The sequence below is a fragment of the Harpia harpyja genome, chromosome Z (assembly GCF_026419915.1).
Source record: "Harpia harpyja isolate bHarHar1 chromosome Z, bHarHar1 primary haplotype, whole genome shotgun sequence".
NCBI classification, from domain to species: domain Eukaryota; kingdom Metazoa; phylum Chordata; class Aves; order Accipitriformes; family Accipitridae; genus Harpia; species Harpia harpyja.
This window is the reverse complement of record NC_068969.1, coordinates 18,290,707-18,309,061: the sequence shown is the minus strand read 5'-3', so window position 1 is coordinate 18,309,061 and position 18,355 is coordinate 18,290,707. Positions and strand designations below refer to the sequence as shown.

The following is an 18,355-nucleotide window of genomic DNA, read 5'->3' as shown; positions in this document are numbered from 1 at the left end:
GAAATCAGCACACAACTCTGGTAAGCTTAAAACATTTTTTTCACGCTAAGTAGGTTTGGAAAATAGAGATTTTTCTGGTTTGTTTTTTTTTTAAGCCCTGTTCCTCAAAAACATCAATATTCATGTTTGGGTGTATGTAAAGAGCATAAAATGTCCTATCACTCAGCGTTGGTGATGAAAGGAGGAAATGCATCCCTTTATGTACCTGATATACAAAACAAAGGTGTTTTTTAACACTAAGATAGAGGGGGGAGGAAAAAAGTTCTGAATGCACCAGACTTTTTCCTTTTCAAAAAGTAAAGTCGCCAGGACTCATGATGATGCAATTACCCGTGAATTCCTCTGGTTAGGGGGGTACTTGTTTTGCCTTTCATGAGAAAGCAGGGTTTTCCCATCCCTCATTCTCGTGCTACATTACACATGATATGTAGTTCACGTCAGGGGAGACCATAGCCTATGACATGCAATTTTGTCCTGTAAAAGTTCTGCTGTGCATTTCACTGCAGGGTTTGAACGCTTTCCAGAGTCCATTCTCAGTTTAACATGGGTAGACTTTTGCTGTGGTAAGTGCAGGGAAATGTAAATACTCTAAAATGGATTCTAGAAACAAATTGTGAAAATTTTCTTTGGGTGATGCAGCACCACTGAACACCTTAAGAGAGTAAGTAGGTAGTTTAATATGGATGAAAGAGAGACTGATGGATGTTCGTTAGAAGCAGGAAAGTTTCATAATATAAAATCTCATTGTTTATCAGCTCTAGGCAATGTTTAGCTTTTTGTCATAGCAAAAAACTTTTCCTGTCTGTCATAGCTGGGAAAAAGTTTATCTGTCAGATCTGCAAGACTTCTCATCTATTGCAGCTGTTATTTTTAAAGTGAAGATATTGGAAAAGCTGTTAGTTTTCCTTATGAACAAGGTAGTTAGAAGTTGTTTCTATTGCAATATTTGAAACGGGTGTAAGACAAACAAGAAAATCAACTTGCTCATTTTAAACTGCAGTCTGCTAGGTCTGCCACCGGGTTTTCTTGACCTTTCGCCAGTACTTTTGATACTTCCATGATTGTACACAAGTAAGGGTGAATTTTTTTTTAATGTGACTTTTGGGAGATTGCAAGAGGCAAAGCAGTCCCTGGACTGAATGAGGAGAGTCCCAGTGCTGCTGCACTGTGGAGTTTATCTGGAAGAAAAGGTGTGGAGCAGGAGTGCTTCTGCCTGGGGGTTGCAGAAAGCCCTGCAGAGGGGACTGCGTGGTGCCTGTTCCTCTTGTGCCTGCGACCTTTATGAGTCATGTGCTGCTTCATCCACAGAGATCGAAGCTGAATCTTCAGAATGTTGAACACAGATTTTAATGCAAACATCTTTTGTTGACCGTCTTCCCATAATTGCTCACTCTTTACTAGGTTTGTAATGATGCTTCTCCTATAGTAGTTGCCAGCTCCGGAGGCGGCGATACCACATTTTCTTTAGCAAACTCTGTCCCAGAATAGTATAGCAAAGTCTCACTTTTGCATAATATTTATCTCAAAAGTTTTTTTAATTCCTTCTCTCATTCCTAGTGTTACCCATCAGTTCATCCTAAAAGAAGAGCTATGATGTTTACAACCTTCAGATGTTGTACTTAGAAACGGTTAGCTTGTAACTCCTGCTTTCTCTGCCTCCTTAATCACCCAACCAAGTAATACATATATATTTGGTTCTTTTAATCTTTCTTCCGAAATCAATCCCTCTGGATCCTTAATCATCTTCATTGTTCTTCTTCGAACTCACACCGGGTTATCTAAACATATAAGGATTTTGAATTAATAATGAGTACTGTGGAAGTAATAAGGCTACCCAAGACTTTTTTTTAAAACATCTCTGATAACATTTTGCACTTCAAAAGGAGAAAAAGGGACAAGCACTTTTGGGGGATTTCCATTTTGAATGTTTTTCCAACAGAAGGTTCATGATTATTCCCATAAATCTTAACAGATTTGTGACCTGTACTTAAAGACTCTTTGCCCACATGCACTGTATTACAAATGTCTTGATGACTAGAGTTTTAATCAGTCAAATCTGTCTTGATTTAGCAGGATTCTGTAGACGAATCTTTGTTCTCAGTTGTATAATAATTACAAGCTGTTTTACCAGTGGATAAAGAAAGGATTAGTCTCCTCTTTGAAAATGGTAACTTTATAATTACATGTATTTACTTGCCTTGTCAGTAAAGAACTCACCAGCTGAGACGCAGGATTACTGTTGTTTAAAAGGCTTATGGACAAATGGAGAAACTACATATTCCAAATTTTATCTTTTACAGATGTAGAAAACTAACTTCTGCTGGGTTTATGCAGGATTTTTCCCCCTTTAAAATGTAATGTACTTCAATTAAGTTTTGTGAAAACTAACTAGGAGTGCTGAATGGAAGCTAAACCTTGTTTCTCATTTATGTAGCTCAGAGTTAGATGAAAAGAGGAAAGAATAAAAAAAATAATTGTGAATTAGATGTCCTCTTCCTATGCTGGAAATTTTACATTCTCTGTCTTTCAGCAAATTAATTGTCTGCTTCTCTGGTCTTAGGACAAGAAGAATTGGGAGGAATTAGAACTACTTAATATGTTGAAACGCAGCTAGAAGCAAGTTGGCTTTTATTCAAATGTTTGAATCCAAAATTTCCTGTTATATTTTTCAGCTGTGTGATTCGTGACCTTCTGTGTTCTTCAGAATCTAATGATTTTTTTAATATATTCAGAAATCTTTTACACACAAGCAAAATTTTGCTCCAGCTTGCGTATCTTACTCACAAATATGGTTTAGTATGTTATGTCTGTGATTTTTAGTATCCCAAATTGCCTATCAAGAGAGAAGAATGGGGTATTGCAAAGTCACACTTAGAACTTTATTCATATCACCCTCTTCAAACATCCTGGGTTTAAACCCTCAGCACAAATTTAAATGTGTCTTTCCCAATTAGGTTGTAAACATGAGGCAGAGGAAAACACTAAAATATTCGTTGGGAAAAGTTTAAGACAGAAAAGGGCAAATGGGGTGGACAGAATAGAAAGGGTATAGGCAGTGAAAGTTGATTTATTCTTGACTGCAGAGCCAACAGCTACGAGATGTATAAGCCACCAAAACTTCATAGGTTCGCTATTAATTAAAGCTTACCACTAGCCAAACCTCAAATCAAACGTTGATGACTGAAGATTAGCTAGTGATGAACTTCAAACCTTGTCCCTTATTCTCCAATACCTCTTGTCTTTGAGACCTGGGAGTCTATGAGTTTCCAGCTTGTGGGCTAGCAGAAATGACATAACCTGGATCCATGCCGGGGCGGGGGAAACTGGGTTCTTAATGTGCTCAGCAGTGTAGCGTATCAAAGCTGAAACATTGCTATTGATAATGTAACATGGTCACAATGTTTTCATGTCAATAATAATTTTCAGACATACTGCATATTATGAAATATTTTGTCATAGCACAATGTTTTGGGTAGATCAGATTATTTTTTGTGGTAGTCTTCTAATTGTTAGGATGTACCCAATGTATATAACTGTCTTCCCCCCCCTTATATCTTATTTACTTGAAAACCTAGAAATGGCATTGCAGAATCTTGCATCCTCTCCAGCCATCAGCATTAAACAGTGGCAATTTAGCCTGTTCCTGATGGTTTTATGACAGTGCAAGTGAATAAATGAACGTTATCAAAATCCTGTTGGGGTATGATTGGGAGTGTTTAATTTGTTTGGTTTCATTCAGTCTATGCAGCCCTCTTGACTCATTTCTAACAATGTGTACTAGTATAACCTTACAATTTATAGAAACATGCTTAGATAGAATATTTATTACTAGGAGTTTTAGGTAATGAGTTGAATAGATTTTCTTTTCTAGTGATAGCAGAGATTTCAAGGCCACAGAAGTGTAAACGTGAGAAATCGTATGTACACAGACAGAGAGGTTGTTTCAGAACCCAGGTTTCGGAAGGAGGATATTTAGATTAAAAAGCCTGAAGGTGTATGCTGATAAAATTACATCTTTCCTGTTTTTCTATGGAGTGTCATTGACAGTAATATGTGTCAGAAGGAAAAAACTTCTTTTTCTCATTATAAAGCCATTCCCTTAATAGAGTCCAGTTTAAAAAAAAAAAAAAACCCAAACAAAAAAATATCCAGCAACAGCAACAAAAGCCCTGTAGCCTTCAGTCCTGTGATTTTTCTCTGTTTCTCAGTTGGCTACAGTGTAGGTGAAGGGCAGGTTATTTTGATAGCCTGTGTATGAGATTCTGTTTACAGTTCTCTGACACCATCCAGTGGCAGGAGGTTAATGTTAGAATAGTGGGATTATTTATTTGTTTATTTTAACATCTACTGCAATAAGATTGTAGATTCTTAAATGTTTCCAGTGTTTTCTGAACGTTTAATTTTAAAATTTTACCTCTGCTTTTAGCAGGTCTCATTATAATTTCCGTATTCTCCATATATCTAAACACTTATCACAATGGGATAAAAAGCTATCATTAAAAAAAGAAAATTACAGCAAAGGAAATGCTTGCTGAAAAATATGTTTAGTTGTATGGCCTGCCTATAAAACAGTATTTTATTTAATAAATGCAAAGCATATCCTTACTCTTTTGACTGCAGTGAGATTTTTTTTCAGCTTTCATATTTTCATTTGCCTGCATGAACTCCCCCCTCCCTTCTTAGTGGACTGTGTTTTGTATTGATTTTGTAATGCATGTTAGACAAGTGGTGTGTAGAGCAATCACTGCAGTGCAGAATAGATCCAATGTATTGTTCCCACTCTGACCTGTTAGTAAATTAATATTTGCCCCTTAGTGAAGAGCAAAAGTTAGTTTTAAATCCGTGGCTATCACAAACATCATAATATTTTTCTCTGTGGGAAAATTTCCGGGAAAATATCCCTCTTTCCATTTTTTTTTCCTCACAACACTTTGTCTTGTAGAACCCTATTTGAGAGATCAGTACAATCTTGACTGTTTTAAATGTTTATCATACTTGTATCTAAATAATAGATAAAACCTTCAAGACTTGATGGGAATCACAATACAAATGTGAGGAACTTAACAAAGAAGAGAACCTTCCTACTGCCTTCTGACTTCCCTGTATAGTTCTGTACTGGCAATTATTATATAGGATGGTTGGGAAAAAAATCAAATATTATGCTCTTTTTTGCCCATAATATTCTTTTTTCTGTAGGAAAAGTCCTGTACACTCCTGGATGTTACTATGCAACCAAATCCCCCTTCTGTCAGAGATTTCAGATGTCTTTGACCTTCCTACACAAGTCCCACAGTGTGTCCTCTGCATATCGATGGGAAGCGTGACCTCTTCTGCCAGTGCTTTTAAACAGCTAGCAGATGGGGTCCCACGTTCCTCTTCCAGACACCTGCCTCTCCTATCACAAAGTGCTGGGGCCTGCTGCGACAGAGACGTCTTTGGTCTCTTTCAGTGCTGGAGTGGGAATCCTGACTTGAGCACACTGATGAAACAGACTTTTGAATTTCCCTACTTCTGCTGTAGAATTTCAGGCGTTTTGTGAAGTCTGCCAAAAACCCAAAATCACCCTTTAAAATGAGCATTGTGGAAGTTGCGTAGTAAAGAGTATGCTCCTTGCTTGGTTAATAATTAAGGGTATAATTAGTGTATAGCTCCAAATATAATTAAAATTCATTTTGCTAGGTCTAGGAATTACAAAGTAATTAAGCATTTTGACACGGCAAATGAACAAGGAACTTGATGTGGAGGAGGGGGCTAGAAATGATCCTAAAGAGGATCAGCTCAGGGTCTTCCGCTTGTGACTAGTGTGTGATCCCGAAGTATGGACTGCACTTCCTCAGTAGGATATCTGATTCCAAGTCCTTCTATGGTGCAGAGCACATCAGTGATCAAAACTGTCACTTGGCTTTGCTGGAGAAAGCTCTGGAGAATTTATATTTTCTGTTTGTCTTTTGTCTTCCATCAAGAATGAGCTAGAATATATGGGAAGGCGATGCACTTGTCTTTTATACATGTGAAAAACATGTTTTCCTGAAATACCTTTTTTAATTTATGGGGGTTTTGTCTTTACTGTGCATGTAGTCTGTTGATTAAATTTGAATTCTTTATGTACAAAATGGAGCCCTTGCAGCAGCAGAGGAGGGAACAGTGTCATGCTGAATGCTTCAGAGATATCTGTGTTCCCCCTTTTTAGCAGAAATGCAAAAAAGTGTATTCAAGAGCAGCTCAAAGCCAGTTGGATTTTCAGGATTACCCAAATCTTTGTCTTTCAATAGCCCATTTTGCAGCTTTCAGTTAACATGGGTGAATTTCGGTTATTGTTAAGGCACTGACAGCTGATTAGCTGTAGCTGATTGTTGCTAATAAATGTGTTAAATCTTCTGAGTGTCTTAAAGGCCTGATACGTGGTCCATTATCCACTGTTCTTGCTGGATGTCCCTACTGACTCTGGTGGATGTTGGATTGACCCTCTAAGCTTCACAAAGCCCTTCCTGTGGATGCAAGTGCTATTATCAGATTGCATTGTCTGTCAAAATTGTCATTGAAATTAAGAGTTCCTTCTTCTCAGCTCAGTCTAAACCACTCATTGAATCTATTGTTAAACTGATGTGTAGTTTGAACCATTAACAACTTCTATAGAGATTTAATAGAAGATGCTCATTTATTCAGTAATATTAATTACTAATTATAGTCAGTGTTCTTTTTTTAGGAACAAATGTACATGAAGCCCAGCGTATTCTGAATGAAAGTGGACTCCCCATCACATCTGCAAATGACCTTGAGGATGCAGCAAAGAAGGCAGTGGCTAGTGTGGCCAAAAAATAACGACGTGAAGATTATTCTTCTGGAAAGTGTGTGTTTCACAAGACATCCTTCCTGTTGTTATTTCGGAGAGGATTAGTGGAGTTTTTCTGAGCAGTCGTCAGTGTTGGTGGACTTAATTTGTGATACATGGCAAACTCAGGCCATAGGCTTGCAAGTTAGGCTTCAGAAATTTTGCAGCTACGTTCTTGAAACGTTTGTATGTCTTCATCTAATTTTGGTAATTTTGTTACTCAGAGTTGTAATACGTAATATTTCACTTCATAAAGCTCTTTTTCTGCCTTCCTTCCAAAATTGTCACTGATAAACTTACGATAAGATACAAAAATTAATAATTGATTTCTATCAGCAGGATCGTTCTTTAATCAAACACATGTAGTTCACTCATTTCACAATATTTTCATTCATTTTTTTATATTGTAAAGAGTCAGCAAACTAATAATGGTTTATATTTTTTATGGACTTTTACAATGATGTAAAAAAATTGTGCTTACAATATCTATTTTTATTCAAATGAATAATGTTTATTTTCTTTTTTAGAAATCACACATTTTGCCTTAAGATGATTTTCTTTTGTAGATGCCAAAGTATACCTCACAACAGGAAAAGGGATTGAATAGTTGGTAGTGAAAGGACCTTCCATTCTTATACTTTGCCTATAAGCTGGCGAAATGAGATTCATTTTATTTTCTAGGTTTTGGAAATGAGGTGCAGTGTTTCTAGGTGTAACAGTGCCGTACAGAGAGCTCTAGGAGGATGTGTCTGCCAGTAAGAAAACGGCTGCTAACTTTTTAAAATAACCTCTTTCATAAGTATGTTGCTGCTGTGAGGTTTTAAAATAAGATGAGAACCTGAAGTAGTTTTCTGTCAGGAGCATGGAGTATTCTTCAATTGATTTAACTTCCAAAAACCATTTCTGATTTATTGGGAATAAAACACAAATGAATTTTTCCATTTTTAAACTATTTGATTTCTCAGGAATCAGTAAAAATATGTACGAGAAAAAAAAAATGTAAGTTTCAGTACTCAGATATTGACCGAGATTTATTTTGATTATATATTCTTTTGTAACAGTCAAAATTCAAACTGTTAGTTACACAAATCATTCATTCAGGGAACAGAAGGCAATACCAAATGGCTTGTGTAACTAAAGAACTCGGTACAAATCTCACTCAGCCCAGGAATTACATGCTGAAAATCATCAATAAATTTGAACAGTGAACAAATGAGTGGATATTATGATCTGGTCTTGTAAATGGGCAAAGAGGTAAAGATTTGTCTAATAAATTCTTAATTGTGATTTTTGAGCAGCTCTAATCAATACCATGTTCTCCTTAGAAAAATGTAAATAAATTTTTCTTGACATTTCCATTAAAACTGTTACATTCAAAATAAATTATCTGCACTAATCTCTGGCTCTTGACACAAATAGTATAGATAGGTTGCTATCATCAGTTACTGTAGGTTTTTTCTTCTCCATTCCTTTCTCTACATATTGCTCAAGGAAAAAATGTATGACCATTAGAATAGCAATAAATATGCCACTAGGTATGTACTTATTGACTGAATGAAGAAGGGTGTCGTTAGCAGTTCTCGTGAAGGTGCATAGAAGCACACTGCTTTGAAGGAAGAAATGTTTACCTCACCACAATAAATAAAAAAGTCACACTATTTTATATATTTTAATACTGGAAATAGAAGCATTCTGTGGAAGAACTGTTTACGCAACGTTGTCACACACTGTATCTAACTTCCAGTCTCAAAACCATTCATTGTGTGTGTACATGATTATTATTCTGCAAAAATAAATGCTGCATACACCGTTTCATCAAATAAATGTAAAAATGAATACATTTAATGACTTTGTCCTTTCTATAAAATAGAAGATTGTTTGTGTGTTGTATTCTGTGCTCTTCCATTCAGCATTTTGTTACAGGTGGGTGAAATCAAATGCACAGGAATTCGGTTTCAATTGGGTAATATTGATACACTCTTATATACGTGCTTTTTATCTAAAACAGTAGATCTTTTTATCTCTCTGTATATCTTTTCTTATGCGTAGGCTGACAGTACATACAAGTTTTATTCCTCTTAAGCCGTATACAGAACAGTGTAATTTGTAATTTTCAGATATCTCATGGAAAATTTCCTAAGCTCTGGTTTGTATTTTTGAACGTTTGGTGTTTCACTTGCGCCAAGGCACTGTCTGTAACCAGAGGCTCTCTTTCTGTGTTCAGCTTGCTTGGTGTGGTGTTGTGGACTGGTTTGTTTTTATTTGCATGGGTCATTTCTCTGTGTATGGAAACGGTGTTAGTTTTGGTCTCCCTTGGAAAGGCGTTTTAGTTACATTTCCTGTGATTTTTAGCTGCTATAAATTGCAAGTAAACGCAATGCCTAGAAGGGATGCTTTTGTCTTTGCTCAAGCATGCAGAGTTGCAACCTGGCAAGAGTGTGGTTTGCTGTCCTCAGCAGCTGTCTACCTGATTGCTGCTCCCCCACCTCAGCGGGGCTGGATGCAAGCTTCGCTCCAGCCAGCTTTTATAGCTTAAACCCAAAAGGCACATACATGAGAACTGCCCCTCCCGCAGAAAGCGAACAACAGTGTAAGCAGTGGGTAAGTTCCAGTTAATACCCTTTGTGAAAGTTTTAAGTGGGATTTAGTTAACCTTTAAATCTTGACATTTCAGCCTGTATTAATAAAGCTCTGTAGGACTGGGCACTTAGAAGGCAAAACAGGAGGAAACTGTTAATGCTGACATTGTGTTGCATCTTTAACAGGATACCTTTAAATTCTCACAGCAAAAGTGTAACAGCTGGGAGTTCTGGAGTAATGTCCTTAACGTGCATTTACTATCCCATTTGTCAGACCTGTTCTTCCCTACATCCGGAAAAGCAGCTGGTATCATGCAAAATTGCTGTGATTGGAACAGCATGTCAGTGCAAATCAGCCACCAGATGAGATCCCAAGAAGGGCCGTCCCTTTGCAGTGGAGTCTGCTTCCCCAGTCAAGAGCAGTGCTGTGCCGCTTGCCTTGCCCTCCGAGGTGAGTCTCGCCTGGTGACCTTGGTGATTTTCAGACCTGGGCACCTACAATAACCTCTGCTTATTATAGGTCAGGTTGGCCCGGGTGGTCCCCTTGTGCTGAGAGCTGAGCACAGTACTAGCTGAGTGTACTAAGAGTGCCCCGAAACACAGGTCTGAGCAGCCTTGCTGGGCTAGAAGAGCTGGGAAGTCTGTGCGCACAAGGCTAGGTGCTGGCAAAACCACGTCCTATAGCAAAAGCTGTCAACTTAGTTACAGAAATCCAAAAACCTCCTAGGCTTAGTGGTTTATTACATGACATGTAAAATGCTAGTACTAGATGCTGCTGTAAGCCTCTGAAGTGATTGCGAGATTTCATGCCTTGTTTTTCTTTTTGCTGCCTTTCAGAAAATTGGAGTTTCTTTTGAAGTCAAGGTCAACTCTAGCAAGGGGCAAGTGGGGGAAATCAGGTCATTGCATGTTTTAATTTATCATCTTAGATTCTTTCCCCTTCCTCTACTAAACTTCCTGGGGTTTTCCCCACTTTTCCACCCACATAGCTCACTCCCTGTGCTTCCTCACTCCTTATGGTGTCGTCCTCAAAACCGGCAGAGTCCATGCCACTGGGTTTTGCTAGGTTTGCATGGTTGGGCCGGCTGGTCTGGAGCTGGAAGTGTTGTGTGAGCATCCAGCCATCTGCCTGGGAACTGGGTGTGCTCTGGTCAGCCCACCTGCCAGCGCCAGCCTAACACCGTGCTACTAGCAGGCATTGGCGGCCGGGTGCAGCCGGTGTATGCCAGCCTAAAAGCCATCCTAGAGTCCTCTCAAAGCCTCTTCCCTACCTGTCCATTGCTGTCCTGGGAGGCTAAGACCTCGACCTCCTGTGTTCTCCACTCGCTTCTATACAACAGGAATAAACGCAGGAGCAGAAATGGGCTGAGGAGCAGTTTGACTTGCCTGTTCAGGAGTGCTGAGCTCTGAAATGGGGCTGTGTTTCAGAAAAGTTGTAGACAGGTATGTTCATAAGAGGAGTGAAAAGCATAGGAAAGCTTGACACGCGTGTAAAGGTCCGCTTAAAAGAGAGAAGAAATACTCTTCTTCAAGGAGAAATAGTCTTCCTTGAGTCCAGTGTGGACGGGACAAGCAGTGAGGAGCTTTGACTGTGGTAAGGGACATTTAGGTCAGACTTGTAGCCATGAAGTAAGCCAAGGAACGGACTGTGAAATCATCAGTGGGTGTTTATTTTAGAGTTAGATGAGCATCTGTCAGGGATGGCTTAAAAAGAGTTGATTTTCGCCTCAGGGCAGAGGGATGGATGAGGTGACCTTCCAGCCTGATCTGATAGGATTTAATGCTTGTTGGTAAGGTTTCATTTTCTTATTTTCTTCTTAACTTGTAGGTACAGGGAGGAAAAAGGAGGACAGATCTGGTGGATTCTTGAAAGAAACTGTTTTTAATTTAGTCACCAAGAATGATCTGCAGCTGCCAGGGAAATGAAAAGCAGATTATGCAAACTCAAGATGTTCCCTAACAATGGGAGCAGTGTTATTGCAATGCATAAAAGGCTGAGCAGAGAATTAGGGGTATCTATCAACTTTAATATGTTTAATTTAAAAAGGAACAGGTTGCACCAACAATTTTTTTTCTACTTAATGAGGCCCATTCATAAGTAGAATAACAGGATTTGCCTGTCACCCAGAGGAAATCATGGTATGTGTATTTGTACTTTGGTGCAAAACTTGTGTTGATCGCAGTGATTTAAAACTTTTTCCAGCCCAGCTGCAGTCAGTTTGATGTCAGGATCCTTTCATCCAGAGACAGATGCACCCTTGGTAGAATCCTGAACACGTCTGTGTCTTTGTTCAGCCCCACAAAGTACCAGCTAAAGATTAAAACTAAAGGTATACATGAATTATTGCATGTTATTCCTCAAAGATAACCGCTGTGAGATAACATTTGACTTATCCAAGACCTGCTAGCCCCCTCCTGCAGACTGCAGAAGGATCTTTAGCGCATATGTGATTTTGGCCTTTTGCATTTCTCTATTCTGCCCACGTTTGTGGGTGCTGAGTGTTGTAGGAACAGTCATAGTAGAACATTGCATAGCATATGATGCTCCCCATTTCTTGGGGCTATTTCTTTTCTGTAGGACTTGGAGCAGTGAAGAGGGAAAAGCTTTTCTGTGTATCTTGGATCACAGTGCCAGGCTGGAGACAGGACTCTCCTCTGTTCCGGTGTGTGGATAGATGCAGGCTGCTTCCAATGAGCTACTCCTTCCACGTTCTGTTTACATAAGTACAAAGTGGCCTTGGTGAGCAGGCAGAGGGCAAAAAAACTGGGGGGAGCCCACAGGACTGGATGGGGATGGCAGGTGGGCCTCAGGGAAGGCTCTGCTCCACAGGTCTTCCGTATCTCACCCTGCTTGCAAGGAAGAAACTCCACATTGGAGTTATGATAGTTTCCCATATCTGCCCTCCTTTTGTCCTTGGAGTGGTCCCACATCATCAAGAAGGAGAAAGCAAGAGCAATGCCATGAGGACACTATTCCCTTCTCCCATTATCTTGGGTCAGGAGATGCCTCGTTCTGGACCTCCTTGTGTTTGCGAAGATGGGGGAATAGCCTGGCTCTCAATTCCCAATTAAATCTAGGCTAATTTGTAATGAAATCTAACAGGGATAGCCAAGCCTGGAGAGAAGGAAGCAACTGACAGAAATAGGTTACTCCATGAATTAAGTGCTGTTGGGATGTGCAGCATGATGGGATTTGGAAACTGGGTCCTTTGTATTTACCAGAGCAACTCTTCTGAACATGCACATGCATACAAGCAAGCCATCATCAAAGAGGTGACAGTGACAAAGTATTGGTAAGTGAATCTGGGAAAGGAGGGCTTGGAGAGATCAAGTGTAAGACTTTTTGCATTTCTCTAGATACAGAGATGAGAAAATGAGAAATTTGATCTTTCTATTATAATCGACATAAAGAATTACAGGGCAGCAAAAGGCCACACAGCTAAACAAAGCTGTTCCCCTTAAGTTTATTTCAAATGTCTCTCTGCTTTGGCACTGTGTCCTTCAAGACTTTCTCTCTGTAATTGCATGTGGCAGCTCTTTACAGCTAGATACCGATTGCTGCTCTCCAGCTGCTCCAAAACAGAAATAAAAAAAAAAAACGGGCAAGCAAGGGCATTGCAGCAAGTACTTAGGAGAGACCTTCCTCCTTTGTTTCACAGATGGGTCAGTAGAGGGGTTTAGAAAATGCCATTTTGTTTGCAAGCACTGCTTGCTTTGGCTCCGTGACGGAACACTGTCCAATACTCAGCAGCTCAGTCCCCATAATAACCCTCCTTCCATTAAAAGACTTTACCCTTGCAAGGCAGCACAGTTGAGGAAATAAATGGTATTTGGTGCCCTGCCTTACCTGGGCTGTTTGCTTAGCAAAACTGACCTTTTGCCCCAGCTACATGGGACCAGAGGCTTCATTCAAAGGATATTGGCAGCAGCGTGGCGTTAATCTCCTACAGTTGTAATATCCTGGTCTGTAGGGGAGACAGGTTTGTGAAAACAACCTGCAGCTTTTGGGGGGTTCATGCTGTGTTTCAATAGAAGAGCAGCAGCGCTGCCATTGAACATCAGAGGGCTTATCCGCCCTCTGCCACCAAGCAATGGGTGAGATGGCGTTTGCATAGCAAACACAGATCAACGTGGCTCCTGCCCTTATGCACCTCTCTACCATATACAGACAAGCTCAAACTTTACCATGAAGGTGTAAATCCTTTCTTTATCATTAGAAGATATCAGGGCTAAAATCCTCTGCTCCTGCATAGGTTGTTAGGACGTGCTTGACTCGCCTCTGAAAAGGGTGCCAGGGAAGCCAGTCGGTGTTGGCAGCTCTGTGCAGGGAGCTCCTAGAGATGTTTGGGCAAGCCAAGTTGTGAACTCGCCCTCTCTTTTTGCTCACACTGAGGTTGATGGGGTGCTTTTCTCACTGTCCCTTGTGGTTTTCCATTTCTCACTGTCCCTTTTGGTTTTCCATTTTCTGAGGGAGATATGAGAAGAAGGACTTCTTAGGAATTCTGACTGTAGCGTTCTAGGAGCATCCCTGACCGATGTCAACAGAAATTGCTAGGGCTGGCCCAAAGAAACTAGTATTAATAGGAAGTCAGACAAATTCCCAATATTCTTCTTGGACCTTCTTAACCTGTCCATTCACTCAAGTTCAGCTTCATTGATTAGCAGTGCTCAGCCTAAACCCCGAGTTCCTGAGGTACTGGAAAGCCCTTAGTGCCAGCAGCTTTTTCTACTGTTTTCCCAAGTGCTTTTCCCATATTGTACAGCAGGAGGAATAACACTTCAGATGTGAAGATGTTAATCCACTTTGAGTTGTGTACTAAACAAGCACGTGCAAAACACAAGAAAAATGAAGCATCCATTATTTTTCATTTAATTTTCCATAACTATTCTCTTGTAGCCCTGGTGAAATGTTTGACATAACACACCTCTACAGCTTGTCCACTGAACATCTGGTAATCAGTCCTTAAATTCGCTTCAGAGAATACTCAGAGCAGAACGTGAATGTTCTTAGACATGCAGAATGTCACTTGCAAAAGAATGAATCTTTATTCCATTATCACCATGATAGATGCAGGATACTGCTGCTCTCATGCCGATGTCCAGAATGCCGAGTGCTTCCTCATCATGACAAAACTTTTGAGGACAACAACAGACTAGTGTCAGTGTCAGTTCTCCATGTATACAGCTCAGCCTTAGAGCTTCAATGCTATTGATTTCCTTAACATTCATTATCCATCTATTGATTTTTCCACTATCCTCTGGATTATACCCATTGTAGAAATTGCTGCTCACGAGCCTAAAGAATTCTTGCTGTCACGCTCCATCTGCTGAAGCCAGCCTGTTCTTGCATGACAGCTGCATTGGCTTTTCTAGTTGGGAAATTCCCATCCCCATCCTCGTGAGGCTGCCCTTTGAAAATGGCTTGCTTTCAAAAGACACGGAGGGGTCTGCCAGGGCTATGCCTCCTTCTAATGATTGATTTCCAGGTTTCATCATTAAGCTTGAGCTTTTTCACATCACAGCTCGAGTTCTTTCCCAGTCATTTCCAGATCTTGCAAAGATCTGAAAATGCAGCAACAGCAGCAGAAGCAAAGCCCATGTTTGCAGCCTTGTACGGCAGGACTTTTATGTACACTCCCTTTTGTTCTGCTATCTGTTGCTGGTGTAACAGAACCACCCACACGCTGTGTTTGAGTCTCTTCTGAGATGGGTATTAAAAGCCGGTAATTCAGAAAGTGCCTGTGTCACTACCAGCCTTCAGGACCAGCTGTGTAACATCTCTACAGACATCCCAGGCCCCCCCCATTCCTAACTCGATATATGTGGTTCACAATGAAACATTAATTTGGCAACTCAAGCGTAGGTGCTGCTTCAATGGTTTTCAGTAACTCCCTTTCCACTCCTAGCATAGCAGTACCATGTCTGCTCTAATGCTAGGGTGAGGTGGCTCAGACCCACCATGTCTGTAAATGCCTCCTATTTCAGTGAAGCTGAGCTGCCTCTAAACTGGAAATGTGCTCACCGAGTCTTTCAGCCTGATATTTTTACAGGGTGAGTGATGGAGACTGTGGAAAGATGCCTTTGAATATGTCCTCCAGTTGCATATCTCAAATTGAGTCACTGGGGAATACCTCTGCTGTAGAAAACCAATGTTAAAATTACTGTGCATTATTGAATGGACATAACAGGCCTTTCAGCCCTGGAGGTTGGACAGCAGCGTTTACTCTGAACATGCTGTTAATACACCAAAGACATTTTGGGTAAATGTTAGCTAAGTCCTGACATATTTGTAGCACTCGATCAGGGGTAGCAACGGAGTTGTTAATGGGACTGCTTGAAGGATTTCATGAGCCACGTGGTCAGGTGTAACACAATTTGGTGTATTTGCTTATTGGAAATGTTTTTCTGAAAGCTTTTATCACAAATCCTGATTCTCAGTAAAATGAAAATTTTGAAGTGTGAAAATTTGGCCAACATTTAGATTTGTTTACAACTGAACTGTCAGAACTGATTTTTGGAGCCGAAGGATCCCTGGAAGATTCCCGCTTTTCCTTGTAGTATACATAAATGCAATATTGTGATGAAAATTTTAATGGGTAGGATTTTTCCACCACACTTTCCCCCTTCAATTTTCAATCAATTCTCTGTCTTTCCCCAGAAAGGACAAAAGAAACCAGACCGGTAAAAACAAAACAACTTTCTGATAAAATTCTACTTATTAATTAGGCACAGTAAATACATCCATAACAGTGTGATGTTTTATTTCTCAGGCCTAAGCTATGAGTGGGAGAGTGGAGTGAAGGCCCTCGCAGCCGGAGCAGCACCGGTGTTTCTGTTCCGCCAGCTGCGGGAGGACTCTTTGTGGTGGGAGCAGCTGCTGCGGCCCCTTGGCTCCCATCCTTTCCCTGCCTCTCCAGAATGGCTGGATGCCAGCAATTAGAAACTAATTGAGAAGCTTTAAAAATGCATCTCTTCCCCATTCCTTCTGCTCTGTTTAATCCCCTGACAATCCCCAGCAGAATTCTTCACAAGGGATTTTGCACCGCTTTACTGTTTGCTCAGTGTTTGGAGTTAAAGCAGGTGTCTCAACAGAGTGGGGCTGTTTGGGGACCTGGGAGAGACTCACTTTTCTTGCTGTCTTCTCTGCTGCTCCATCCTCCTGGGCACTCCCTGGTTTTGCAGAAGCTGGGATGTCACCTGCTTGCACAAGCATGTCCAGGTCCCAGAGCTGGTGCACTTACTGAAACCAGTGTAGTGCCTGCAGTGATTTTGGTGGTGTGGAGATCAGGACACGGCTATGTGAGAGCAGGTAACACTGGCAGATATTTCTGTGCATTTCCTTCTATCAGTTTAAAAATAAAACCTGTCACTATTGATAGCCTGAGAATTTCCCAGAAGCGGAGAGAAAGCAGCTTCATCTCCTCCTCACTGGCTTCTGGCCGTTTCTGGATAAATGATAAATGTATTACTGCATTCTTTGCCTGGCAGCGAGGAGCACCGATCAGTGACCGAGGGCCCCTTGTACCCAGCGTTATCCAAACAAGCAACACAAGTCAGGCAGCACCTTGGAAAGTCAGCAATCTTCTTCTGGTTTGTAAGTCTTCCCCTGACTTGTAAGCCATTCCCCATTAGTCCTCAGTGACAGATATTTATTTTCTGCATACAGCAGGGAGTGAAGATAGTTATCCACCTTCTTCCTATAGCTTCTCCCCCGGCTCTGCACCTCCTTCCTGCTCACTCCATCTCCTGACATCCTCCTGCTGTTTGTTTTCTAGTCACCAGGTAATCCAGAATACCAGTGGAGGGGCAGGAGGGTGTTAGACCTTTGTTTTCATCCTTAGACTATGCTGACTCCATGGAGCGTGGGTCAGACCCCATGTTATCACCGTCACAGCTCTTGTCGGTTTAGGTAGAGTTTTGCCCAAGGAAGGACTTTGAGCACAAGCACTTTAAATGCTCGGTAAAGAGAAAATTAGAAGCTGCTTTGCCACTTAGACCAAGCTGCTCACTAGCAGGGGAAGATGTTTGGAGCATGTCTTGAATGCACAGAACAAGCATGGCCACCCTCATCCTTCCTCCTCCTGCCTAGGGTGGCTGCACAGAAGTGCCTGGGGTTGTGACAGAGCAGCTTTATGTCACTTTGATTTTTCCCCTATTTGTTCCAATTCCCCAGCTCATTTACCAGAGGAGGACCTGCTTCCATGGATTTAGTGCTCACCTCTGATAAAGCTCATCAAGAGATTTATGAAAGTAACATATTAAGATCATGGTCTGTCAAATGTCAATAAGCAGAATAAAGAGCTCAGCACTGCAGTTATAGAGAGAGAGATCCAGCAATTAAAGTATTTGATGAAAGCATTTTATTGGAGTATATATTACCATTTGGTCCAATTATTCTGCCATTAAACATTAAGAATAATTGAACCAAATGGTGCCCAATAGAAGGAATACATCTGCTCTGATGAATTCCTGCCAAAAGGCACTGGGAATCTTAGTACAAGCATTTTGTCAACCAAGATAACAGTATTTTTCTCTCCAGCTGATAAAGCAGGGCTTTTGAATCTTATTTATGACGTATAAATTGGCTAATTTGTTACCAATATCAAACAGCCCATAAGAATCAGGCAGTGTAATAGCTAACAAAATACTGACAGCTTCATCACTTGCTGACTGCATAGAGTACAATATATGCTCAATTAATAGAGAGTGCAATTATCACAGAAACTGTGAGCAGGAACTAATTATACAGAAGCCAATCAAAAACAGCCCAAAGCAAGGCGGGATGTATTTCGAGAAACTGGAGAGCGATTTTTTTTTTTTCTTTTTTCATTTCTTTTTTCATTTCTTTTTTTTTTTTTCTTATCTCCATGTTTGCCTTACCTCCATGAGAAGGAAGGGCATGTGGCACTAAGAAGAAGAAGAAGTGAGCCAAGAGCCTGGCCAT

At 40.6% G+C, this 18,355-nt stretch overlaps 1 protein-coding gene across 1 annotated transcript in view; it reads left to right on the top strand.

The window, feature by feature from the left end:
• Window positions 1-8,711, top strand: part of SUCLG2 (succinate-CoA ligase GDP-forming subunit beta) — a 135,494-nt gene extending 126,783 nt beyond the window's left edge. Inside the window, exon 11 of the mRNA XM_052777751.1 lies at window positions 6,707-8,711. Within this exon, the coding sequence (XP_052633711.1) occupies window positions 6,707-6,822 (116 nt within the window). The 3' untranslated portion in view covers window positions 6,823-8,711. The remainder of the gene's footprint in view (window positions 1-6,706) is intronic.
• Window positions 8,712-18,355: the final 9,644 nt, after the last annotated feature.